General features: G+C 64.5%; 1 protein-coding gene across 1 annotated transcript in view; it reads right to left on the bottom strand.

Moving 5' to 3' along the window:
• Nucleotides 1-2226: 2226 nt before the first annotated feature.
• Nucleotides 2227-25187, bottom strand: part of CROCC2 (ciliary rootlet coiled-coil, rootletin family member 2) — a 57566-nt gene continuing 34605 nt past the window's right edge. Inside the window, 12 exon segments of the mRNA XM_045033712.1 lie at nt 2227-2313; nt 3218-3442; nt 3547-3566; nt 3625-4282; nt 8387-8533; nt 16571-16732; nt 16856-16983; nt 17118-17472; nt 17865-18031; nt 18269-18626; nt 21113-21272; nt 21911-22128. Of these exon segments, the coding sequence (XP_044889647.1) occupies nt 2227-2313; nt 3218-3442; nt 3547-3566; nt 3625-4282; nt 8387-8533; nt 16571-16732; nt 16856-16983; nt 17118-17472; nt 17865-18031; nt 18269-18626; nt 21113-21272; nt 21911-22128 (2685 nt within the window).

Raw genomic sequence — 25187 nt, 5'->3', positions numbered from 1 at the left:
AGTACAGCCTGTCCTCTCGGCCTGGCCCCGCCCCAGGCCCTCCTGCCTTGACCTCACCTCCGGGAGTGTGGGGCGGGTGGTGCGTGTGAGGACAGGTGGATGCCCGGCAGGGTTCCAGCACCCCAGGCACTGGGACCCACCCTGCTCAGCGCCCCCAGTCCGTCTCTGTCCTCCAGTCGGCAGGACGCTGTGCCTGCAGCCTCGCTGGCCTCTGGGTTTGACTCTGACCTCTTGCGGACTGCCTTGTGGCCTTGGTCCAGAAGCAAGACCTCGTGGAAGCCCGGTCAGGGAAGCCCCCGTGAAGTCCCCCGTCAACAGGTGTCCCAGGGCGCTGTTGGGAGGACAGAGCCAGGCTCCTCCAGGTTCCGGGGTAGTTGTCAGACGCACAGGCCCTTGTGCTGGAGATGCTCAAGGAAACACCAATTTATTTCCACTAGAAAAATCCTCTTTTTCCTAAGTGTATGACTTTATGTTGAGTAAGTAAAAACTAGCATCTCCTACATGGGTTGAAGTATTAACATACAAAAATCGAGAGGTCTCACAGGTGCTGTGAAAGTCCCGCATGTGCAGCCGGGGGCAAGGAAAACACCAAGTCACCAGGATGTTGGTCAAAACATGGGGGCTTTCATTTTGCTAATGAGAAGTCACCCGACCCCTTCCGCGTCTGAGATACATTTTCCTCTTTCACCCGTGAGCGTGCACTTGCTTCTTCTGTGCTGGGAGCACCTACGACGCCAGCGGGTGCCGCAGACACGCACAGACTCGGGTCTCCAGCTGCTCGCTCCTCCCTCCTCACACCCCGGCCCGGCCCGGCCCTGGGGTCCTTCTGCTGGGGGGCGTCTGTCTACTAAAAGCCGGGCCCCGAGGGCCACGCGTCCCCTGTCAGGGCCCCAGCCTCTCCCATTTGGCAGAGCACGCTTCTGAAGTAGGGGTGCACCTGCCCGCTAGCCTCCACCGGTGGCACGGATCGGGCCGCAGATAGCACCAGTACGGCCTCCCGGGCCCAAGGCAGCCACTGCCAATGGGTCACCCGGCGCTTCCCTCCGAGCCTGGGCTGGGCTTCAGAGCCACACAGCCACCGGTGAGCAGGCTGAGTGGAGGGCGGAATGAAACCCGTCTGCTCCCATCCTTCTAGCCGCTGCTTTTGTACACATGACCGCCTGTGGGAACACATTGCTAAATTCAAGCGGAAAGCAAGGTCTTGACAGGATGGCCTATTTTAAGCCCTGGATCGATCATGGGACAGACATACGGCGATCGCACATTCGGGCAGCACGGTGCAGGGACAGCAGTGAGGTGGGCTGTGTGCTCTCGGCCCTGCCCGCCCCCAGGAGTCCTGGAGGGCAGCCAGCACCTGTGCACGCAGGAATTTACCGGGCTGGCCGGTGCCCTGCGTATCGTAAACGTGCCGCTTGCAAAACAGGGGAGGCCATTTGGGGAGGAAAACAAATCACTCTGGCCGACGTTCATGGGGGAAATGAGTAAAATGCTGACAGGTGAACCCCACAGAGGCCCGAGATGGCCACCTCGGTCTCCCTAGCAACTGGGGCCGGTTCCCCCAGGAATTTTCCCAGAGTTTATAGGCTGGGAAAGTGGGGGATTCCGTAACAGCTTCAGCTCTCACGGCCAGTGCTTCCCGTGGCCGGAGAGTCACAGGGACTGGATTCTGAGTCATTTCCAGCCACCTGCCACTGTGACGGACCTGCACTTCCTGGATACAGAAGGTTCCGCGGCCTCTGGACGTAGGGAAGTGGTGGCTGGGCCTCGCAGGACATTATGTTTTTGGCTCTAGTTGGTGGAAATATTTTCCACGTGTTTCCCCATGTTTATAGAGCTGAAGGCATGGAACGCAGCCTGTGGCCGCGGGAGCCGGCCTGATGGGGCCTGGTGACCAGGGTCTGGCCAGATCAGTGCGTCCCAAGTGGAGACAGAGCGCCAGGCCGGGTGCGGGCCAGGGGCAGGGCGGCGCCTGCGAGGAGTGTCCTGGAGGCCGGTCCAGGGTGCGCAGAGGCGGAGGTCCCAAGGGCAGGGGGGAGCTCGGTGCTCTGTGGAATCGCGGGGCGCCTGCTGGTATAGGACCCCGGGGGAGGCGCGGTGGGCTCTGGGCCGTGGCACCACAGTCCTCTGAGCAGCGTGAGACGTCCGTTTTCCCCGTGGCGGCTCTGATGCGCTGTCGGGTCGGCGCTGTGGCCGTCGGGCCACCCTGGGGGCTTGGGCAAGCAGGGCTCACTTCTTGGCCCGCGAGGCCTGGCCGAGGCGGGCCTGTTGACGCCGAGGTGCTTCCTGGTCCGGCTGCTTCTTCAGACTGGCCACCTGGGGACGGGGCAGGAGCTCAGGTGGGTGGGCAGTGGCGGGGGGCGGGCAGGGCCTGTAGCCAGGGCTCCCAGGCCGTGGTTGTGGAGAGCTCTGGGGGTCCTGAGGAGAGGCAGGTGCCTGGGAGAGAGACATCAGGCAGGCAGGGGACTTGCTGGCTGTCACATGGGGGTATGTGGAGCCGTGCTCTTCAGGGACACCCATCCCAGGGGTCCTATGGACTGAGGCCACTGCACACCCGCAGTGGATGGACCCCCTTCCATTCAGGCCGTGAACACACTCGGAGTGATAAGGAAATGCATGCTGCTCGGCTTATAAATTTGGCAAATGTGGCTTGGTGGGTTAGGGACACTAACTTGGGGGTGACACCGGGTGGTCACTTTACCCTTCTGGGTTTCAGCTATAAAATGAGAGTTTGGACCAGATGGCCCCCAGGAGCCCAAGGGTGAGCCCCAGCAGGTGTGCGTGCGTGTGTGGGGGGGCGGGGTGCCGGGGGGGGAGGGGCACTGCCATGTTTCGTCACTGCCTTGCTCCCACGTACACCACTGTTCTCCCTTCCTGACTCTGACAGACAGGTGCGGGGGTCACCTCTGCTCCGACCGCCATGTGCTAGGTGCAGTTGGACACTTTACCTGCGGCCCAAGAACTGTCCTCACCTTCCTCCTAGGGGCCCAGCGATGGAGGCACAGAGAGGCTGGTGGCCTGTCTCAGAACACTCGCTCCGCCCCTCCGTGCGTGGTGGGGGTGGTTGGATGGAGTGTGAGAGCCCCTGGGGGTGGCTGGGAGCCCCCTGCCGCAGGATTTCAGGCCGAGGCCAGGCAGGCACCCCTGCGGTGTGCTGCTACAGGGTGCCCGTCCCTCCCCACCCCTCCCTCTGCCTGGGGCACTGGGGTCCAGGCCCCACTTCCTCCTCCGGGAACTTTGGCCGCCGCCGCTACCGGTGGGTCTGCCGCCGGCTCTCCAGGGCCTGCACAGCCTGCAGCCGGGCCCTGTGGCCAGCTCCCGACCGCTGGGCCTGTGCCTGGGCCTGCTCCGCTCTCCGGGCCCGAGGTGAGAACCTGGGCTCCTCCCTGCTGCCCACCGACTTGAGAGCTGCACAGAGTCCAAGGTAGGGCGTCCAGCCCTCCCCCTAGGGCTATTATTCTTTCCTCCAGCCCCCAGCTGGCTCCGCTGCCCTCTGCTGGGCACGGGCCCCGGCCCAAGACTGGCAGGCCGACCCAGGGGTTCGAGCACATTCAGCCCCTGGGCCTTGTCTGGCCCAGAGCCCCACCCACGGGCCTCCAGGCTAGGCCTCACAGCTGTTTTACTGGCATCCCAGTTTCTGCTTGGCTGGACTGGGGGAGGCGTCGGGTGCGGGGGGGGGGGGGGTTCGCGTGGGCGTCACAGACTCACTCTCGCCCCTGCCCCTCTTGCCAAGTCCTTGTGTGGAGGTAGGGGTCTGGCCAGCGGTGGGAGGGGAGATGCCCCCCAAACACACAGGAGCAGCCCCTGGACTTGCCCACAGGCCTGCCTGACCCCGCGCTTCCCACACTCCTCCCCGTCCTGCTCTGTTCTGCACAAGCCCCCTCGGCCGTGTGGCCACTCCCGTGGGGCCTGGGGAGGAGACCAGGAGGGGCCCACAGAGCCCTGGGCCCTGGTTCCACCTCTGCCTGCGCCTTGCGGTGTGAGCCTGGTAGACCCCACTGTCGTCTGGGGCTGGGTCTCCGCATCGGTCGGTGTGGGAGCGGTCCACCCCGTCCTTCCCGGCTGTGTGGGCGCCTCCGCGTGGGCTGTGCGGCGTGAGACCCACCGGACACTCCCCGCCCCTGGGTGCACCCCCGAGGCTGGCCCAGCTGACCTGCCGCCGCTGGTGGTGCCTCGGCGCCCTGTCCCCGTCCTGGTGCAGGCTGCCCACGGGCTGGGGCACTTGCTCCTTCCGGGCCCCCCGCCTTGCCGTGTCCCCTTCTTTCCTCAGCGTCTCCTGCTCCGTCTGTAAGAGCCCAGGTGTCGGAGTCTGTAGAGGCCCTCTGGTGGTGGGGGTGGGGGGAGGTGGGGTCAGGCCAGCCTTCCCCTCTGGAAAGGAGGTTCTGGAAAGGGCTCTGGGCCCCCTGAGAGCAGGCTGGGTAGAGGGAGGGCCCTGCAGCCAGGGAGCGGGCTGAAGGAGGAGCACGGGCTCCCGGTGCCAGCCTGCTTCAGGCCAGCGGGGGAGGGGAACGTTTCCATCTTTTGGGGTGGCCTCCAGGGCCTGCCGCCCGGGGCCCTCCCAGCATTGCCCTGGCCTCATGGAGCCCCGACCCCCTGCGCTCAGGGCCCTGCCCACTCTGACCCAGGCCCGACAAGCCTATGTCCCCACCATCTGTCTTCAGGGGGCTGCAAGCTGCCCCCAACAGAGCCCCCTTCTTGGTGGCCTTCTCCGGCATGCTGGTCACAGAGCAGGGGGCTAACGGCAGGGGACTGAGAGAGCAAACATTTTCAAGGGGAAGTCTGGCGGGCCTCCTTTTGTCCCTTGTGGGTGATCCTTTTGGAGGAAGGCACGGACACCCCAGGTCATGCCTCGTGGGTGCTGGATGCGGACAATCTCCTTCTGGAAGCCCATGGGTGGGCGCTGGGCCTGTCAGCGGTTGGGGCTCTCCAAACGGGGCCCCCTCCACTACCCTGCTCTGCCCGCCTGCCTGGTGGGTCCTGCTGGCTCCGAGCCAGTCCCTGTGCCCGGCGGGGGGCAGATGGGGCCCCTGGCCACTCCTCCGTTCGGTGTCTTCTTGCCCTGTGCCCAAGGCCTTGGGGCTGGTGTCACAGAGGCCCGGAGACGTGGCGGCTCTGTCTTGCTGGTAAAGTTATCCGGTCAGTGATAGGAGAACGGCTTACAAAAATAAGGACTTCCAGGGGTGCGGAAAACAAAGGGTCCGTTACAAAAATAAGGACTTCTTTCTTCTTCAGGGGTGCGGAAAACAACGGATCCGCTTCCACTGAAGAAGGAAGGTCCTGTTTGTCTAAAACTCCAGTCACGCTCCTGGAAGTGCATGTTAAAAAGGGAAGAGAAAAGTGAAATCCAAAATAAATAAACGGCCACATCCGGGTTTCCCCTCCTGAGACACCAATAAAGGGTTTATGGCTTTGGGGGCCCCTCACAGCTGACCTCCTGGAACTCATTAGCTGTTCCTCCCCTCCCCGACCTGGGCTGCAGGGGCCCACAACCGGCTCCGCGGCCCTGGGCAATGCCACCGCGGCCGGGCCCGTGCTGCCAGGAGAGGCCCTAGAGGCCTCGGCTCGCCCCGCTCAGCAGCTCAGTGTCGTGCCCGCCTTTCAGGAGAAGCAGGACCCCCGTGACCGTGACCGTGACCGTGAGGGTGGGCCGACCCACCTTCCTGGGAGGGCAGGTGGCCCTGCATGGACAAGCTGGCCAGTGGCTTTCAGTGACTGTCCTGACCTGCTGGCCCCTGTGCCTGCATCCGGTTCCCAGGGGCCCTGCCCCTGACTGCCACCCCGCTGACCTGGCCACTCCCCTCTGGAAAACCCACTTGTCCCCGAGTCCACGTCAGCTGGGCAGTGTGGTCTGGTGGCCAGGGCCTGCCCTGGGACAGCTGTTCACACGTGCTTGGGCAGACTCTGTGCTGGAGGGTCCAGGCCCAGCAGCGCCCTCGCCTGGTGGGGCCTCACTGCTCTCCTTCGGGGCCTGCTGGTCCGCGGGCACTGCAGCGGGCCCTCCTTGTCAGAGAGGCTGGGGGCCAGCCGGGCGCGGGGAGGCCTTCGAAGGCAGACGTCGCTCCCAGAGGGACCCCGCTGCTCCTGGTTTGTGGCACAACTCCGCACCCTCTGTCCCGCTCCTGCTGTGGCTGGTGGCCTCTGTCTTTCTTCCACTCCTTGCTGGTGCCCATGTGCTGCGCCAGCCCCTCTGTCCTCCAAAGTTTGCGAGTTCTGGACGCCCACCGTCTTGTCATCCGTTCCACGGGCAACGACTCGGTTCCGGTGAGGCCAAGCCCGGCCTGTACGGTCCCCTGGCCCTTCTGCCCTCGGGCCGCACTGCCCAGCCCAGCCTGCCCCGCGTAAAGCTGGTCCGCAGGTCTGGGTGAGCAGGGGTGTGCAGTGGCCGGCTCAGGGGTCTCCTGGACCTGAGGCGGCCCCTACAGATCTGTGAGGCCGTGTCGTTTAACATGGACCCTCCCCACCGTCCCCTGGGAGACCCTGGCTGGGTGCTGCTGCCTCGAGCAGCTGTAACAAATGCCGCCCCCCCCTCGGGGCCCGGTCCCCTGTTCCGCGTGTGCAGATGAGCCTCCGTTGGCACACGCCTCCCACACCTCTACCCAGGCCGGCGCTGCAGCGGGAAGGGCTTGAGCCGGCAGGGCCGTGTCCCCGTGCTCCTCCTCTGTGCCCACTGAGTGCTTCAGGCCACTGTTCTAGGGGACAGGCCACGAGGGTTTCTGCCCAGATGGGGCCCAGGCATGCTCATGGAGGTTCTCGGTCACGAGAACCAGGCCATTAGGCCAGCAGGACACCTCTGTATCCTCATCCCCGTGAAGCCTTAGGAAGCCCACCCTACCCTGGGGACCGTGGCCGAGGCCCTCGGCACCCCTGTCAACGCCAGGACTCTGCTTTCCTCACTTTGTAGATGGGGTCATGGAACGCGAAGGGTCAGGTGCCTCAGACGCCAGGTCATCAGCCCGGCAAAGGCTGTCCCCACCCTCCCCTATGGCCTGATTCCTCCGTATTCCCTGCTCGAGTCCCCATCCTGTCTGCCCCCAGAGGGGGCTGTGAGGGTGTCACTCCGTCACAGGCAGCCGGGTGGGTCTGCCACACAGCCCCGTCCGTCTCAGGTGATGTGAGGGGGAAGGGCCCCCCCCCCACAGCAGGCACCCGCCGGGTGGACCCACAGAGCCACGAGTGGGCGTGGGGCCTGGGTGATGTTCCGCCTGGTTCCCTTTCTCCGGGCCCCAGTTTCCTCCTCCTCAGACAACCTGGGCCCCAGGAAGATGCTCTGGTGACCCCCACCCCTAATTTCAACCCGAACAGCTCCACTTTGCCCTGTTTCTTACATGGAGACTGGATCCACTCACAGAATTACTGGCCAGTGGGCCCCTCGGCCTCACTGCCTCCCCATTCTGTCTGCACGCTGGGGGCCGGCTCGCTGCCCTGCCTTGCCCCGGACGTCGCCGTCTGCCTTTGTTCGAGGGCTTTAGTTGGGGCCCTGTCGCGCACCCTGCCCTGTGTGGAGACTGCTGGGGTGACTAGATTGGCTTCTCCCCTTGAGCCTTCCTGGTCTCCCACTGTGCAGGCCTGTGCATTCCCCAGCTGTTGCCCTGGTCCTGTCTGTAGGGCACGACCCCGGGCCTGGGGTCATTTCCAACGTGGACGGCAGAATCTGGGGCTCCCGGGGTAGGCCGTGTGCCAGGCCACACAGCTCCATGCAGGGCTGTGGCCCAGACACTGGGGACAAAGCCGGGCGATTTGCTCTGGCCCCGGGGTGCCATACGAGAGGAGAGGAAAAGTAGCGGGGGCGTCACCACCAGGCATGGGGTTACGGAGGTCTACAGGGCGGCCCTGAGCTTGGAGAGGGGTGGGCAGGTGCAGAACAGGTGCCCACCCAGAGAGGCGCCTCCGGCAGCCTCGCCCAGCTTGGACCCCCACGGGATGTTCCCTTTTCCCCGCCTCCACCCGCCCCTCCACGGACCCCCGCCCCCACCGCCGGCCCCTGCGGCCAAGGCCCGCCCACCACCCCTGCGCGCGCAGCACCGCGAGCTCCCCCTGCAGGCGGTCCCGCCGGCGCGCGGCGTCTCCTCCCGCGGGAAGCGCCTCCCCTGCGCTGTTGCTGCTGAGCGCTGAGCCCCGCCTGGCCCACGGCTCACCCGCTCTCTTCCCCTGAGCTGCGCGTCCACAGCCGGCCCTCTGTCCTAGGGGCGCGTGCTGTGGAGCCGGAAACCCGGGGAGAGGCCTCGGGCCTCTGACTCCCTCCCGCCTCAGTTTCCCCGTCTGTCCGCTGTGGTGTCTGGGCATCTGGGGTTCCAGGTGTGAACGCTCGCCTCCGGGATCTCTTTTCCTGCCGGGGGGGACGATGATTCTGTAAAGGGAATGCGGGCCCCTGCCCTCTGGGGCCCCTCACCTGCGCGGGCTCCAACGTGCCCTCTGCCTCCTGGCATCTGCGCCCCAGGCAGGCGACCTGCGCCTCCAGCCGCGTCCCCCTCTGGGCCAGGCCCTGGCTGTGCCTTCTGCTCTCATCCAGGGCCCCGTGCAGTGCGTCCACTTGCTCCTGCGGAAAGGATCGTGAGGTCTCCTGGAAACACGGCCTGGGGTGTGCTCCAGGGGCAGGAGCACAGGGCATCTGCCTGGACGGTGCTGCGGGTCGCTGTGTTGTGAAAAGGCAAGAACAGGTCGAGAACCCGTGCGCTTGGAGTTCCCTTGGAGCCGTGGTGGGAAGGGCGCCGCTGCAGTGGGCGGGCTCTCTGCTGTGGCCGGGGTGTCCTCAGAAGACGCGTGGCCTCCCTCCAGGGCTTCCAGCCCTTGTAACGGTCTACGGTAGTCCTCCCCAGCTCACCGAGCCTGGTGGGCTCAGCCTGTGTGCCCCCCCTTCTGCCTCTGAGATCTGCCCCCGTGTGTCGTCGCGCCCCCCCCCCCCACGCCCCCGTCAGCACTTCTGACCCTGCTACGTGCACAGAAGCATCTGTCCTACGACACTACTCCCTGCCCCACGGGCACCCTGGACACATCGGGCTCAAACTGAGCCCCGGTACGTGGCCCTTTCCCCTCCCCCGACACCCACTCACCCACCCTGCCCAGTCCTTGGCCCCTCTGGCTTCAGCCTGCCCGGACCGTCATCGTTTGCCTGGGCGCCCGTGACGCCTTCGCTTTGCTGTCTCCAGGCATGCTCCACGGGGTGGCCGACCACGCGTCTCAGTCCGTACATTGAGTTGGGCCGTGTGGTTGCTCTGAGCCTGCAGTGGCTCCCCATTGCCCTCAGGATGAAAACTGAGGAGGGAACATGGCCACTCGTCAAACCCGCCCACCCTGCTCACTCTCAAGTGAGAGCCTCTTGCTGCCCCTTGCCTGAGCTCTGCCCGATGTCCTCTTGGCCCCGTGGCCCCCTGGCCCCGCGGCACTGGGTTCCCTGCAGCACCGCTTGGCCGTCCGTTAGCCATCATCCCTGTCACCCCCCTGCTCGGAGCCGTCCCCAGAACAGCGCCGTTGTGTCTCTTGGGCCCCAGGGCGGGCACACAGAGGGCCTGGAGAGCTCTTGTGAGCAAACAAACACACCCGAGCCTACTCGAGTCTGCCCGGCAAAGCCGCCGTCCTGCCCGCCGTGCCAGGCCAGTCTCCTGCGTTTGAATCTTCCTGAGTGTTCCGTGAGGGAGGTGGCCTGTGCCTTCTGGTACCTCAGACTCCAGAAAATCAGGAGTCACACCTGTAGTGCTTTGGGGGCTGAGTGGGAAGGCAGAGGTGTGGCGCTGGGGGAGTCTGGGAGTCCCACAGTTGTCCACGCGGGAGCCCGTGGTAACTTGGACTCAAGGGGGCAAGAAGTTGAAGAACATGACTTGGAATCTAGAGACGGCTGGGGGTGTCACGTGGGGGCTGAAGAGCCGCTGGTGTCCCAAGGGCTCCCAGGCCGGTACTGCTGGGTGGTCCAGGACCCACTTACCAAGATGGGAAGGGGGCGCCTTTGGGGGTGAAGGTTCAGAGTTCAGTCTTGAGGAGCCTCCCAGGAGTCACTGGATGTGGGGCCAGTGTCACAGAACCAGGTGGCTCTGGAGGCCTAGGGCTCTGATGGCCCAGGGAGGGGAGGGCTGTCCTGGGGAGAGGGGAGAGGAGGAGGGAACAGGTCCTGGGCCAAGGAGATGTGAAAGCAGAGGGGAGGAGGCGAAGACGGCAGCCCAGGAGGACCAGAGGGAAGGAGAGGTTGGTCCCCCCTGTGGAATGTCCCAAGAGGTCAGGCAGAGGTCCCATAAGGGACCCTTTGGATGGGACCAAATGTTGCTTGTGACCTTTGCACGTGTGTGAAGGTGGGGGGAGGTGGGGCTGAGGGTGGAGAGGGGCAGCTGTTCCCAGCAGCCTGGCTGGGGGAGGGGAGACAGGGCTGCAGACAGGCGAGTGGGGTGCTCGTTCAGGAAGAGGGAGACTGGGCACGGAGCCAGAGAGGGAAGGCCGGAAGGCGCAGGGACCCCCTGATGAGCCACGCGGGTGCCAGCCCTGCAGCCACAGGGTCCCGGGCCAGCCAGGAGCGCTCACGCGGCCGTGTCCCGCGTGTGTGTCTGCAAGGCCTTCCCATCCGTTCGCTCGCTCACTCGGTTGTCACAAATGCTGGCGTGAACTTGCCCTGCTTGTGGTGGAGGCTGATTCAGAGGAGGGAGGGGGAGGGGCTGCTGGGCTGACCCTGGACATCCTCCTTTTTGTCTGACGCCCGAGTACTTTGGAAACGGACAGTGGGGACCGTGCCTGTGCCTAAAGCCAGTGACTCACCCTCCCCTGCACACTTGAAACCTACTGTTTTCTGCTTGTGCACGTTTCCAGCAGAAAAGCAGAGGTTTCCTTCAAATATGGCTTAAATATTTCATGGTATTTTAAAGAGGTCCAAACCACGTCTGTGAAGGATTGTGCTCCTCTTGTAATGACTCAACTTTTCTGGAATTCAAACGAACCGTAATGAACGGTGCACCCTTTAGGAAGGTCAGCCGGTGCACCACTCGGTTATTGTCGTTTCTGGTGTCGCGTTAGTTCCGAGTCCTGATGCTGGGCAAGCAAGCCTCGCAAACCCAGGTTCGGTTGGAGGGTCCAGGTAGCTGCAGGAAGCTGGGCACACGGTCCTGCCCTCTGGGAGCCTGGAGCCCAGATCCCCCCGGGGCCCGGCCCAGGAAAACACCGGCACCAGGAAGCGCTCAGACGTAGAGGGGACCCGGCCTGCACAGGAGCCCAGGGCCCGATGGCAGACACCTCTGGACTCCGCGCTGCCTGCCTGCCTCTCGCTCCGCTCTCCCGCTCTGACCGGCCGAGCCTTATCGTCAGTTTCACTATTGTTTTTCAACTATTGTTTTCCTTTAAAAATCTCAAACGTTCATTCTTCCCTGTAAACGTTGCCCAGTTTCCCTCCAAACATGCCATAAACAAACGGACAAAACCAAACCAAGAGAGCAAACAACCGACAACCTGCAAAGCAGGACCATAAACGCAGATCCGTCCGGAAGCGAATCAAAAGCTCCTAACGGCCCTTGAGCCTCACCCCCTCAGCGGTGCGAGCGGACACGGCAACCAAAAGAGAGACAGATGTGTCATCATTCTTTTGAGAAGTAAAAACTGAAACTCTTAGAAAAGTGGTAAAAAGAAAAAGAATTCATGTCAGAAACCCGTGGTGCACACGGGCCCACAAGGAAGGAAACTGTGATAACGCGGAATGCTCTATTGAGGGAGGAAACTCAAACATAAATACATCACTTACTCAGTTTAAGAAATGAGGGAAATCACAAAAACACAAGAGAGGATGTTAATATAAGCTGGAATGAATAATTGTAGGCAAAAATGCGAGAAGAGGTCACGTCGGTTCTTTTGAAAAGACCAGCGAAACAGGGGCACTGTTGGCAGGTCAGATTAAGAGAAGCAGCTAGAAACTTCGAGGCCAAGAAACAGACACAGCACAGGTATAAATAAGATAGAGCCTCAGGTACAAAACGGGTCCAACCAGAGACCTAGCTACATGTGTAATAGAATGTCAAATAGCGTGTGCGGGTCCTTGGCGTTTAAAAATAAATACAAGGTGGATGGAGGTCCAGACGACAACAGCCGCCCCAAGGGGAGAGGCGGCCCCCGGCGGCCCCCCGCATCGCCGCGGGAGGAGCAGGGGAGAGGCAGTGAGGTGGCGTATGGAGCGAGGGAGGTGCGGAGCGTCTGCGGGCAAGTCCCGTGCGTCTCGGGAACCTGACCTCGGCCGCTCCGTGTCTCGCAGGTGGCGGCGGAAGCTCACCAACTGACCGCATGAGGATGAAATAATCTTTGCGCCCAAACTCTGGCAAGTGCGGCGCCCTGAGGGGGTACAGATGCAGACAGTCGTCACTAACGGCGGGCGTCCGCTCCAGGCTTGGGTGGGCCCGCCGACCCGCACGGCACGGCCTGCCAGTCCACGAGGCCGAGCGGCTCCCGGCTTTGCTTCTGGAACCTGACTGACGCTGTTTGGGGCCCGGAGGAGCGCGCTCAGGAGAAGAGGGCGTGTGCAGGGCCCTGGGGGGCTGGGGCAGGTCGGATGCCCGGCAGGCTGTGACCTGGCTCTGATGGGGGGGACACCCCTTCTCCCTGGGGACGTGTGTGGGCCCGCACCCCCGCTTGCTCTGAGGACCCCCGGGTGCGGTGTTGGGCGCGTGTCCCAGCGCTCGGCCCTCGGTTCTGCCCTGTTGATCTCTCGAATTCCCAGGGTGGCCCTGGACACGGGGAGGGATTTGCTCCCAAACAAGAATCTTACTGTTTGCATAGCACAGCCTACCATTTAATTAGGAAAATATGTTTTTAATTGACTTTCTCTTGACAAACACATCGGCTCATGTGAACCGGGGGGAAAACCCAGCCATGAAAGCGAAAGCAGCCGTGTCAGACGCAGACCTCGCTCTAGCACGTGCTGGCGGCTGGGCCACGTGACGGACGGTGGGGGCGTGGGCGGTGGGGCGTGTGGCCACGCGACCGGGGCCCCTCTGGCTGCAAACGCTGCAGCTGGGATTTGCTGTTGGTCAAAAGGGCCTGGGGCCTCTGCGCCTTAGGTGCGTCTGAATCCCCCTCCCGGGTGCCCACCTCAACGGCCGACAGGTTAAAACACTGGGTAAGGGGCGCCTGGGTGGCTCAGTCGGTCGAGCATCCGACTTCAGTCAGGTCATGACGGTTTCTGGATTCGACCCCCACGTCGGGCTCTGTGCTGACAGTGCAGAGCCTGCTTTGGATCCTCCGTCCCTCTCTCCCTGCCCCTCCCCCTTTCACACACTCTCTCTTTCAAAATAAGTAAGTAAACATTTAAAAATTGGGAAAGACCTTCCTCAGGCCTGGAGATCGGAGATTTGGGGGGTTCCCGCGAGGTAGAGGCACGCAGAACCGAGTGGCCTAAAATAGGAGAATCGCTAGAGTTCGAAGAACAACGGATAGACTTTAGCACATAGACTTTGCTGAAAAGTCGAGGAAATTCTTAAGCAGGAAAATGAACAGGGGCAGAGAAGGTTTGAACAACATCCAGAAGAGCCTTCTGCCCCATGTGTGGAAACCTCACAGAACCTTGGGGACGCCGACTCGGGGCCTGGGCTGGGGGCTGGAGGGCGGGCTAATAAGGACGAGGTCACGAAGGCCCCCAGTCCCCTGGCAGGCAAGTGCTGCAGAGGAGGGGACCCCAGCCACCACAGCCACCACAGCCAGCCGTGCCCCTGAGAACAGGGCCTTCGCCCTCCCTGTCCCTGGTGCCGCCCACGCTGCCCCTGCTGCCCTGCCCGCTCCCCACAGCCCCCAAGGTCCCCGCGGGTCCCCGTGGCTCCCCCTTTCCCTCTGCCTTTCACTTTGGGCCTGAAATATCTGGACAGGGACCTGTGAAGTCCCAGGTGGGTTTCTCTCCACTCCTGACTTTGAACGAGACCAGACCCCCTTCTTTGAAGACGTGCAGAGGAAGAAAATGTCGACAGCAGCAATCGACTGTGGTTCAAGAGACAAAGTCAGTCCGAGGGATCAGATCTGAGGGTATTGAGTTAAAAGAGAACAGAGTTATTGCAAGAAATGGGAACAGGTGTCAGGAAAGGTTCACTGACGCTCTCATGAAGGGGAGCCAGAGTGGGAACAATCGAGATTAAAAACACAAGGACCGGGCTGCCTGGGTGGCTCAGTCGGGTGAGTGTCCGGCTCCCTATTTCAGCTCAGGTCATGATCCCGGGGTTGTGGGATCCAGCCCTGCATCAGGCTCTGTACCGGTCGTGGAGCCTGCTTGGGATTCTCTCTCTCTTTCTCTCTCTCTCTCTCTCTCTCTGTCCCCGTCCCCGCACTTGCAAGCACTCTCTCTCAAAAAACCCAAAACAACCCCCCCAAACCGCACAAGGACCAATCCAGGCATGAGGACAGGGACTAGATTAGCCACGGCAGTCAGATGAACTAACCTAGATAAGGACCCGAAGTTCTCTGGGACGTGGCAGGGAGCCAGTGACAAGAGGTGACATTCAAGATGAACAAGGAGGAAAAGGCCCAGAGAGCAAGGCTGGGCTGCAGTGAATTTCAGGACAAAAGAGTGGGAAGAGGGTGGGGGAGAAGCGGCGGTCTTTAGGTGGAAATAATGTGCGTCGACCCAAGACAGATTCGACTCTGCAAGTGGAGATAATGCACAGGCTAAGATAACAGAGGGAACAAGTCCACGTTTGGGGAACGTTTTTGGATTTCCAAGATAAACGGACCTTCTGGCTTCCTCTCTGGAAGGAACGATTCAAACCACCTAGACATTACCTTTCTGGAACTGTCTGAGCCTGGGGTCACGGGGCAAACAAGAAAAGAGGTCCGAGTAGAAACAGGCCCCTCCCGGGGAGATGGGTCGTGAGCCTCGCTCACCGCGTCCCCACCGACCTGCTGGGCCCACTGCTGACACCGGGTGTGGCGGGCAGAGTTCTGACCTGGCCTGTGCCCCGCAGCCCCAGGGTTACCCCAGGGTCACCCTGTGACCACGTTAGGGCCTGTTGCAGACGTGATTAAGGTGACTCCTCAGTGGCTCTGAGTTAACCAAAGGGGGATGACCCAGGTGGGCCTGGTGACTCCCACGGGCCCGGCGGGCTGGCGGCAGAGCAGCGGCCGTGGGGTTCGAGTGCGAAGGGGGCCGTGTGGGGGTCCTGCCGTTGCCGCCGCGCTGTCGTGAGGGCCGACGGGAAGGCCCAAGCCGGGAGCCGGAGAAGCCCCCCGAAGCCGCTGGCTCCTCAGCCAGGAAAGGGGCTGCCAAGAGTCTGCCTCAGGTAAGGAAGCGGCTCCCCACTCCCTGCCAAGAGCCCCCCGCTGTGCCAGGCGGGACCCCGCCCCCGCGGGGCTGGCAGCTCACGGCTGCCCGGGGTTCAGTCATCTGTCTGCGGCAATGGCTGCTTAGCGGTCGGAACGGAAAGGAACACAGTGTGGGCTGCTGTGAGTACAGAGCCTCCTGCGGACAGGAGGAGGGGTTCCAATTCAGGGGCAGGCGCTTCGTGGACCCCCGCCGGGCACTCAGAAGAAAGGTGGAGGCAGGGCCATCTGGAGCAGGGGAGGGGCCCAGGGGAGAGCCCCTGGACACAGGTGCAGAGCCCTTGCGGGGGGAGGGGCGGGGAGCCAGAGGCGTCCCCTGTGCACAGCGCGGTGACACGTCGGCTGCCGTGCTCACTGTTGCCACACTCCCACCGCCATGGAAGGGGGCAGGGGGAGCAAATAACCCTGAAATAAAAGGCTGGCACGGAAGTCGTGAGGAAGCATTAAATCAGCAAGGATCCTGTCAGCAACCAAAGAAAACCAGAGCAAATAAATTATTGCAAAACTTGTAAGCGGGATAAATTCCTTTGGAAAAGGCACACGCTCCGAGGTGGGCTTGAAACCAAGGCCAGGCGGATGAGATAAATGGTGACCGAAAACATACAGGGCGGGAGCGCGGGGCCGGGACCTGGGGATGGGGGGTGGCCACTGCACGTGTCAGGCACAGCAGACTCGGGACAAATGGCACAGAACAGGCACCGGGAGCTCTAGGCTGGGAAGAGGCAGAGCGGCCAAGAAGCTTCAAGTTGTGAAGAACGTGTCCTGGAAATGTATAAACCAAAGACCCTTACGGACAAAAGGAGGGATTGCCCTCCCTGCCCCCACCCTGATGGCAAAATTCAGCACTTCACGCCCGGTTTTCATAAACGAGAGAGACAGATCCAACCTGGAATATGTGACTGACATGGCTGTAAAGGTTGACTTAATTAATACATTCTTTTCAAAATGTGTACCCTGCCTTATTTTCAAGCGCGCACAGAACACACACCCGTGAACGCACGTAAAATGGGGCGCGGCCCGCCCCTCCCGCCCTGGGGGTCTGCCCCTGGCTCCGGGCCTCGCCAGCTCTGTCATGCAGGGCGCTCCCCAAGGCTCAGTTTTCCTAATCTGTCAAATAAGGGCTGGGACCACCTCCAAGGCAGCTCTGCCAGGGGGTGCCCCCGATGAGCGCTGTGGGGCCACCACGTCCCTCGAGGCCACCTGCTCCAGCCCAGTTGTGCTTCTGCCCATGGGGACCCCAAACCTCCGCCCCCCCAGAAGCCACCCCCCACCCCTCCCCCTCCGTCCCCAGGTCCCCGCCAGCTGCGTGCCCCACCTGCAGCCTGCGCTTCTCCCAGCTGGCCGCCCGCCTGCCAGCCCGGTGCTGCTCCTCCAGGCTCCGGAGCGCCTCCTCCTGCAGGGCGCGCGCTGCCTGGGCCCTGCGCCTCTCGCTCTCCGCCTGGCGCCGGGCTGCGGGGCGAGCAGGGTGCTTGCTTGCCTGGCTCCCAAGGTCAGTGCGGCTGCCACATGGGGGTCGCCCCTGCCCACTTCACAGGCTGGCTAAGTGACTGGGAGCTAGACGGTGGGGGCTGGAGCCCCCCCCCCCGACCGCCCGTCTGACAATTCCCTGCCACTTGAGGGTCCCCGGGGGCGGGTCTGGGGTCCTGGCTCCCTCTGCCTGCTCCTTCTCTCCCAGGTTCTTTCCTTCCACAGACATTCCTCCTTCCAGACACCTCCTGGGCAGACCCACTAACGGAGGGAGGAGGACACGTGATGCAATGGGGCGACCAGCAGGCCAGGGGCGCTCTCGGTGGTGACAGGGGTCAGAGACCTGACGGAGAGATGGGCCTCATGGCTGTGGAATCGGGTTCCGGGAGGTCAGCGTGGTGGGAGGAGGGTCTGCGGACCCTGCAAGGTCTCTGGACCGCATCCCCTGGTGACGGGGAGCCACTGTGAGAGGGCCGGGCACACCCGGGGGACACGCTGGCCCACGCCCGAGCAGCTTCCGGGACTGCCCCCTCCCGGCCGCCAGGGTGGGGCGCTTGGGGGGAAGCCCGGGAGGTGGTGATGTGGCCCTGTCGGCGGTGTTCGGGGCCGGGGCGAGGGAAGGGGGTCACCTTCCTCCGCCTCTGCCAGCGCCTCCTGCAGCCGTGCCGCGCGGCTCTGGGCTTGGGCACGCTCGCGCTCTGCCTCGCTCAGCCGGCCGCTCAGGCTCACCACCTGGAGGTGCCAGTCGTCCTGGGCGGAAGGACCCAGGTCAGGGGGCAGCCCGGTGGGTGAGTGGGGGCCGAGGTGTCCGGCTGGAGGTTTGGGGGGCTCGGGCACGCTGACCTGGACCCCTGTGGGCATCGTAGTGGTGCCTGGCGCCAGGGCCTCTGCTGCCAATTGGGAGTAAGGGAGGAGGCCCTGAGCCGTTGGGGCGGCAGCTGAGTTTTGAGGGACTGTGGTGTTTGTTGCTCTCTGTCACGCCCAACAAAGGACAGTCTGAGCGCTGGGGGGCCCGGTGACCCCAGGGCCCCCGCCAGGGCCTCAGCGGATCTGGGGTGGATGGACAGATGGACAGCAGAGTGACGGGCAGCATCTCCGTGTTTCTGGGGGCCCCCGGGGCATGTCCTCTCCACCCCCCTTACCCGTTCCCTCTGGGCAACCCGCAGTTTCTGCACAAAGTCCGTCAGGGCGTCTCGCACAGAGGCCACGTCCTCCACATCTGGGCAGGGGTCCCCAGGTGCCGGTGAGGGCCATCGGAGTGGTGAGCTGGACCTGGTCGGGGGGCCGGCGCTCTGGATGCTCTCTGAGCCTGCAGGAGAGTGGCAGCGGAGGGGATGTGGCGGGGACGTGGTGGGGACTTGGTGACAGGCATGCAGGTGCCCTGCCCCCCCTTTCTCTGCTTGTCCCCACCCCCAGGGAGCTGGCGGGGGCACGGGGTCCAGGCCCCTCACTGTGTGGGTCGTGAGGCCCAGGGAGGGGAGGGGGTGTCCTGGGTGGGTGCCAGAGCCGGGACAGGAGCCTACCCGAAGCCACTGAGGACACTGACCTGTACTGGGGAAGCCGGGCCACTCGGGGGAGCCTGAGGGGCCCGGTCCCCGCAGCCCCAGGCCGCGGCACAGGGTGGACCACAGCCGGCCCAGCTGGGCCTCCGCGTGCCGCCTGGCACCTTCAGCCCGGGCCAGCTCCCCTTCCAGGCTGTGGAGCCGGCGGCCGGCCTCGTCCAGGCGAGCCTGGAGGCCGTCGGCCACGCTACCGGCCTGCTGCAGCTTCCCCGTGACCATGTGCAGCTCGGCCCGGAGGGTCCGCTCGGCCCCCCGGCTCCGGCAGAGGCCCTCCTCCAGCTGCTGCTTACGGGCCTCGGCTCCAGCCTCCGCCTCTTCCAGCTCCCGCCGCAGCCTCAGGACCTGTGGGAGGGTCATGAGGGCTCACGTAGAAGCCCTTTGTCCCAGAGCCACCCGCCCTCCGCACCTCGCCCGCGGGCCTCTTGTCCTCACTCCCTGCTTGGCATGTCACGGCCAGGGGCACCTCGGACCTGCCTCCCAGCCCGTGTTTGGCCGTGGGGGCCCCTGAGCCCAGGTGGAGAGGGGCACCTCAGGACCACAGAGCACATCCTGGCAGGCGTCCTTTCAGACTCGTGAACCCCCCAGCCAGCTGTTGGCCCTAGGCTGTCCCCTCCTGTGGCAGGGGACCGGCTGCCTCGAGCCAGCCCCACGCTCGTCTGTGGCTGCTCTTGGCCTGTGGTAGCAAAGGCTGGGTCAGCATCGTCCTGAGACCAGGGCCGGGGAGCCTCAGGGGGCCTGATGCAACACCACGGGCTTGCGCGGGGTGGCACGGGGGTAAACCAGCCTCCCCGGCACACAGCACCTATGGGCCGAGAGGAGAGGCCTGGCCTCTGGGAGGCCGGTCCTGGGCTCTCGTACCTGGGTCACTCTTTCTACCCTTCCACGCTCACCCCTCGGGTCTGCTGGGTCCCAGGCCCCTCTCTTCTCTGGCGGCCTGGCCTGGGTGCGGAGGGGCCCTACCTGACCTCCTGCCCCTCTGTAGCCACCCGTCCCGTCGTCTCCACTGAGGCCACCTTGTCTGCCTCTGCAGACCCTGGTCACAGCCTGACCTGTGCCCCTTAGCCCCTGGGATGGGGCCTCCGCTCGCACAAGGTGCCCCCTAAATACCTGTGAGTGAATGACGGAATAGACGGGGTCACGTCACCCCTAGGGCAGTGACAGGCTTGGGGGAGGCAGCCAGGCTCCCGGCTTGAGGCCACAGAGCCTCTGCCAGACCGTAAGCCCTGGCACAGGGGGCAGGGCCGGGCCCCACCCCATTTCCTCTCCGGGTGGCCACAGTGTTAACGACCCCATTCACGGGTGGAAGTGAGGAGCCGTGAGGTCACACAAGGGTCACATAGGTCGTGGGAGGAGAGTCCAGGTTCTCTGTGCACGGTGGGTGCTCGGTGCAGCCGCCGTGTGCGTGATTTTGGGTCCGGACCAGGGGGTCCCACGCGGGCCGGGCTGTGGGAACACACGTGCAGGCGTGGGTGTAGGTGTCACTCTGAATCCAGAGGCTCTTTGGCAATTGGGCATTTGGGGGCTCTTGCCTGTCCCCTGGCTCAGAACTCTCACGTCCCCTGGGCGAGACTGTCCCTTTCTAAAACACGAGAACCTTAGGAGATGCAGGGGGTCCCCGCTTTGCCTGCATTCGTTCAGTCAGCACCCCTGTCCCTCGGCCCTGGTGGCACCCAGTCCCCACGTTCTTTCTCGGGTTCTCAGCCCGCAGCACGTTCACCTGCGAGTGTGGGGTGGCACCGAGGGGGTCGCCGGGCCCCTCCTGGGCCCCTGGCTCTGCTCACACGTGCTGGGGAGGGAGCCTTCCTCCTGGGCAGCGCCGCCCCCCACTCTGGCCAAGCCCAGTTCTGGGCGATGGGGGATGTGGGTGGTGGGGGTGCCCTCCGAGACCATGCCCTCGTAGCTGATGGACTCCTGAAGCCGTTTTTGTCTGAGGCCAGGACACCCCGTGGGCAAGGAGCGGGCTGGGCCCCTCGCTGGCTGTCACCCTCGGGGACCCTGGTCCGCCACATGTCTCTGTGCCTCGATGTCCTCATCTGAAAAGGAAGGCGCTAGACCTTCCTCACGGGGGGGTCGGTGGTGGGGGAGGGAGGAGGGAGGGCGGTGCAGCACACGCCTGGCCTGGAGGGAGCACTGGACCCCGGGTTTCTCCTCCCCGTGCACCTCACGGCCCACTCCCGGGCTGCAGAGGCCCACTCACGGCCCACTCACAACGGCTGCGGATGTTTGGACCGGCCTCCCGCCTGGAGGGGTATCTAGGCCCCTCTTCTGAGCGGTCCCGACACCGAGTGAACTCGGTGTGAGTGGCCCTGGACTCTGGAGACCAAGGCAGATAGACGAAGCCGTGCAGGTGGTCTCCGAGCCCCGAGGCAGCCGGGCTGGGAGGTGCCCAGCCGACAGCCGGTACGGCCACCGGCCCCGCGAGCAAGGCTGCCTGCCGGTGAGCCCAGCCCTGCCATCAGGCACCCCCCGTGGAGTCTTCTTGGTGCGTGCACCGTCGGGCAGAGCCAAGGCGCCCCTTTGTGCCCTCGCCGCATTCCTGATCTCAGGGGCCACGGGCGTCCAAGTGGTCGTTTTCAGCCATTAATCTTGAGGCTTGTCATCCGTACCCCATGGGGCAGACCCAGCCGGGAGCCGCACGAGTCTGAGCGGGGCCCTACAGCTGAGGCTGCAAGTGTGGGGACAGAATGTTCCAAAGGCACAGACAGCGAGGCCATGTCTTGGAGCTCGGGCTCCGCGGTCCAGTGCGTGCCCTGGAGGCACCTGGGGGAGCCGGACAGGGGGGGAGGGGACATCTCTGTCGGGCGGGGCTCCAGGACGGCCGCCCTCACCTGTGTGCCCAGCTCCTGGAGCTCCCGGCAGGCGTCGGCGCGAGCCTGCTGCACCTCCCGTAGGCTGGCCCGCAGCTCACAGGCCTCCTTCTGGGCCGCTGCTCGCGCCTCCTCCAGGACCAGCACCTTCTGTTCCCTTTCTTCCTTGGACCTCTGAAAACTGAGCAGAGGGTCACAGGCTGGGGCTCCAGCAGGTGCCACAGAGACCTTCCCGCCGCCCACCTCACTCCGGCCGGATGCCTCCCCCGTATCTCGGCTCTCCGGTGTCCCAGAGCCCAGCCTCCTTGGGGCTGCCTGGGGCCGGTCCCCTCGGGCATACGAGGTCCGGGTGCCCAGCCGGATCTGCCCCTCTCCACGTCTCTAGACCTTCCCTCCACCCTTCTCCGTGCTCCGGCCACACTCCCAGAGACCCGGTGTCCAGCGCCAGGCCCGCACCTCTAATGCCCCTCTGCGAGCCTGCGGTCCCGGCCTCCCGGTCCCTCCCACGGGGGGCCTCCCAGAGTCCCGGAACAGGCCTCTCTTCCTCCCTCCACTCCCCAGCCCTTGGCCATCTCTTGCCCACCACTTGGGGCTTGTGTGGCCCGCTGGACGGGAATGCTCCGAGGGCAGGGACAGGCCCTCGCTCGTGTGCGGGCACCGTAGAGCCTTCTGATGGACAGCTGGCACCGTGAGCTTGGTGAGCCCACCCACCATCCTCTGGCCCGCCTCGGTAGAACACCCCGCGTCCCGCACACTTTGCCCCTCCGGTGGATTTCGGGGCCAGGAAGGCCCCCTGACGGATGCCGCACGGGCTCATACCTGGCCTTGTCCTGCTCGGCCCTGCGGAGAGCGGCCCGCAGCTCGGTGTTGGAGCTCCTCAGCACAGCCTTCTCGCGGGCCTCCTCGCCCAGCGCCCGGCGGGCCTCCAGGGCCTCCCTGCGAAGCCCCTCGCGGCTCTCCTCGCTGCCCTGCAGCTCCCCGCGCAGCACGGCCAGTGCCTCCCGGGCCTCGTCCAGCTGTGCCCGCAGCCCCTCCGCCTGGGGAAGGGGCACGAGGCTGTCGGGGCCGCTGGGGGCCGGGGCGCCACGGGCAGGTGGGGGGGGGCGGGTAGGAGCTGCCGATCGGCCTCTGGCTCTGGTCCGGCAGCGCCCAGGTGCCCCCAGCCCCGTGTGCCCAGGTGTTTGAGAGAAAAGCAGACAACCTGGCTCCGCCCACCTGGGGGTGCAGGGCGCCTCACGAGGGCTGGTCCCAGGACCGGGGAGGTGACGGTCTGGCCCTGCTGGCCCTGGGCCCTTGCTCCCTCCCTGGCCCCCGGGGATGCTGCTTGCCAGACAGCAGGGACAGCGTGGCACCTGGCTGTGCCCACACATCCGTACTGCCCCCTCCCGGGTCCAGATGCCTCCGCTTGACGGCCCCCCGCCCCCGCTGCTGCCCGCTGGCCTTCAGTGATGCCGTGGCACTGGGGCTGCTGCCCGCCCTGGGGCGGGTAGCCGTGCAGGTGGCCCTGGCTCGAGACCCCTGCTCCGCGGCCCTCATCTCCCTATCACGTGGGAGGCAGGGGAGGGTGGGTCTCTGGGCGATGGTGCCCTCAGAATTCTCTGGCAGCACGAAGGCCGGCTCGGGCCAGGCTGTCCGGTTTGCTTGGGCGGCAGGTTCTCACTGTCACCAGGGCCCTGGACAGAGTGCCCCGCAGAAGCAGGGACACCCTAAACCCAACGGGTGGGGGGCAGCAGAGGCCCCCGGCTGGGCAGGCTCTGGAGCCAGTGGGGCCACCCTGGTCTCAGGGCTCAGCAGCCCGGACTCCGGCCGCTTTGAAAGCTCTGAAAAGCCGACCCGAGGACGGGGAGAGGCTGTAGGTGTGAGTCCCGTGCCCTGCCCCTACCAGACGTGTTCCAGGCCCAGAATGGGACACCCGTCACGCCGTCCTCCCTACAGCGGGACCCCCACGCCCTCGCCCTCTGGGGGCTTCTAGGCAGGGCTTGCGGGTTCTGTGGTTGTGTGAAGCTCAGGGCCTGAGCGAGGGCCAGAGCTGGGTCAGGGTGGGGTCGGGGGTCCTCCTCACTCCTCGCCCCAGCACCACCTCCCCCTCGACCCTCGGAGGGAGGGTCTGGAGGCGAGTGCAGACCCAGGGCAGGGGCGGCCCACCTCCCAGCGCCCGCACTTTGGTGAGGGAGATCTCCAGGCTCGGCCGGGACCTCTGGTCTCCCGCCTCCCAGGCCTGCGCTCCGGCCCTGACCGGGGCACTCAAGAGAGGGCTCCGTTCAGGCTCGGGTGTCCCGAGGAGGAGGTGGAGAGGAGGTGGAGGGGGCCGGCGGCGTGCCGACAGAGGGGAAGCCGCAAAAACTCTGAGCCATGTCAAGGCGCTGGTTTGCCAAGAGCAAACCCCACTTTGCTGGCCGTTTCAGCGGGACATTGTCCAGGCCCCTGGCCAGCCTGGCTCCCGTGTCCGCCCGCTGTTATTGTTGTTCTGTTTTTGGGAAGGGCCTGAGCCCCCCCCACCCCCCCGCCCCACTCCCCTTCCACCCCCCACATATGGGAGCCACAACTGTGCAGGGCAGTTTCCGCCGAGCTCAGCAAAAATCCACCGAGAAGGTCAAGGACCAGCAAAGGGCCCTATCCATCATAAAAGGAACTGTTTTCATTTCCCAGGGCAGAGGAGATGAAAACGAGCACAACAAAGCTGGAGAAGGGCCCCCCTCACCCCTGCACCCCCACCCGCTTCCCTCTGCCTCATGAGAACAGCCGTCCTCTTTACAGGAATTTTACAGCCAAATCACTTAATGTGATTATAATAATTATTTCTTTACTAGAAATTGTATAAACAGCATCTTTTGAAATCTCCTGCAGGGAGGTGGTTCCAGGGCTCTGCGCCGCCTGAGGGAAGGCAGGGGAGGGGCCGGTAAGCGGCTCTCGCCCGTGCGTGCGAGCACACACATGTGTGGTCAGCGTGCGTGTCTGCAAGCGACGTGTGTGAGTGTGGCGTGTGCACCTGTACACGCGCATGCAGGAACACGCGTGCCCACGTGCCCACACACATGCATGACGTATGTGCGTGTAAGTGCATGTAGGGCCGTGTGCACTACTTGTCGCACGTTTGTGCGTGCTTTGTGGTGTCCGCGGGTGAGTGTGTGTGGGTGCATGCACAGCTACGCTGTCGCTTGTGTGCGTGCGTGTGCACGTGTGGGCAGGGGTGTGGACGGTGCAGTGGGTTCACGTGTGTGTGCAGGCACACACGTGTGGACTCCAGGCAGCGCCGAGAGAAGCCTGGACGTTCCTTCAGTTTAAAGGCTGTGAAAACGTTATGGTTTCCATGGCGACCGGGCCAGCCTGGCGCCTGGGAGGCTCTTCAGTGCTGCTGTTCCCGGCTTGCTCCTCCTGCCCCCGCCTCGGCCTCCTGCTCCCCCACTGCTTGCTGGGGCCCCTCTCCTTTCTGGGGTTCCCTCTCCTTCCCGGGGGCCCCCCTCTCCTTCCGGGGGCCCTTTCCTTTCTAGGGGGTTCCTCTCCTTCCCGGGGGCCCCCTTTCCTTTCCGGGGGCCCCTCTCTGGGAACCTGAGCTCCTCGGGAGGCCTGTGCTCTCTCCTCTTTCACCTCTCCAGAACAAATGTGCCCCCAGTCTCCTGGCCCCTCCCCTGCAGCCCCCAGTTTTAAAATCTCATTTTGCTTCCCCGTGTGGTCGCTGACCGGGCCTGACTTTGAAATCTGTTGAAAGGAGACCTTTCTCTTTGGGGGCCAAAGTAAACAGCTTGTCATGTTAAATCATGCTCTCTCCCTCCCTCTCCCTCCACCACGGGGCCTGCCCCTGGGGGCGCTGGGGGAGGGCTGAGGAGCCCCCCTCTCTCTGCTGCTGCCTCAGCAGCCGGTGCCTGCTTGTGCCCCCCCCCCCCGCCCCCGAGCTCTGGGTCAGCGCGCTGCCTGCCGGCCTCGGCGCCTGGCCCGGGGAGGGCACGGGTCCCCCGGTCCTCGCGGCCCCACCTGGGCGCAGGCTCACCCTCCCCCAGCCCAGATCCCCGTGCCCTCCTGCCCTCCCCTCTCCCAGGCTCCCCAGGTGCTGTCATGTCTCCCTCAGGAACACCTCCCCAGTCTTGCTTGCCTGCTG

This window comes from Felis catus, chromosome C1 (genome assembly GCF_018350175.1).
Source record: "Felis catus isolate Fca126 chromosome C1, F.catus_Fca126_mat1.0, whole genome shotgun sequence".
Lineage (NCBI taxonomy): Eukaryota > Metazoa > Chordata > Mammalia > Carnivora > Felidae > Felis > Felis catus.
This window is presented reverse-complemented; position numbering and strand designations above follow the sequence as displayed.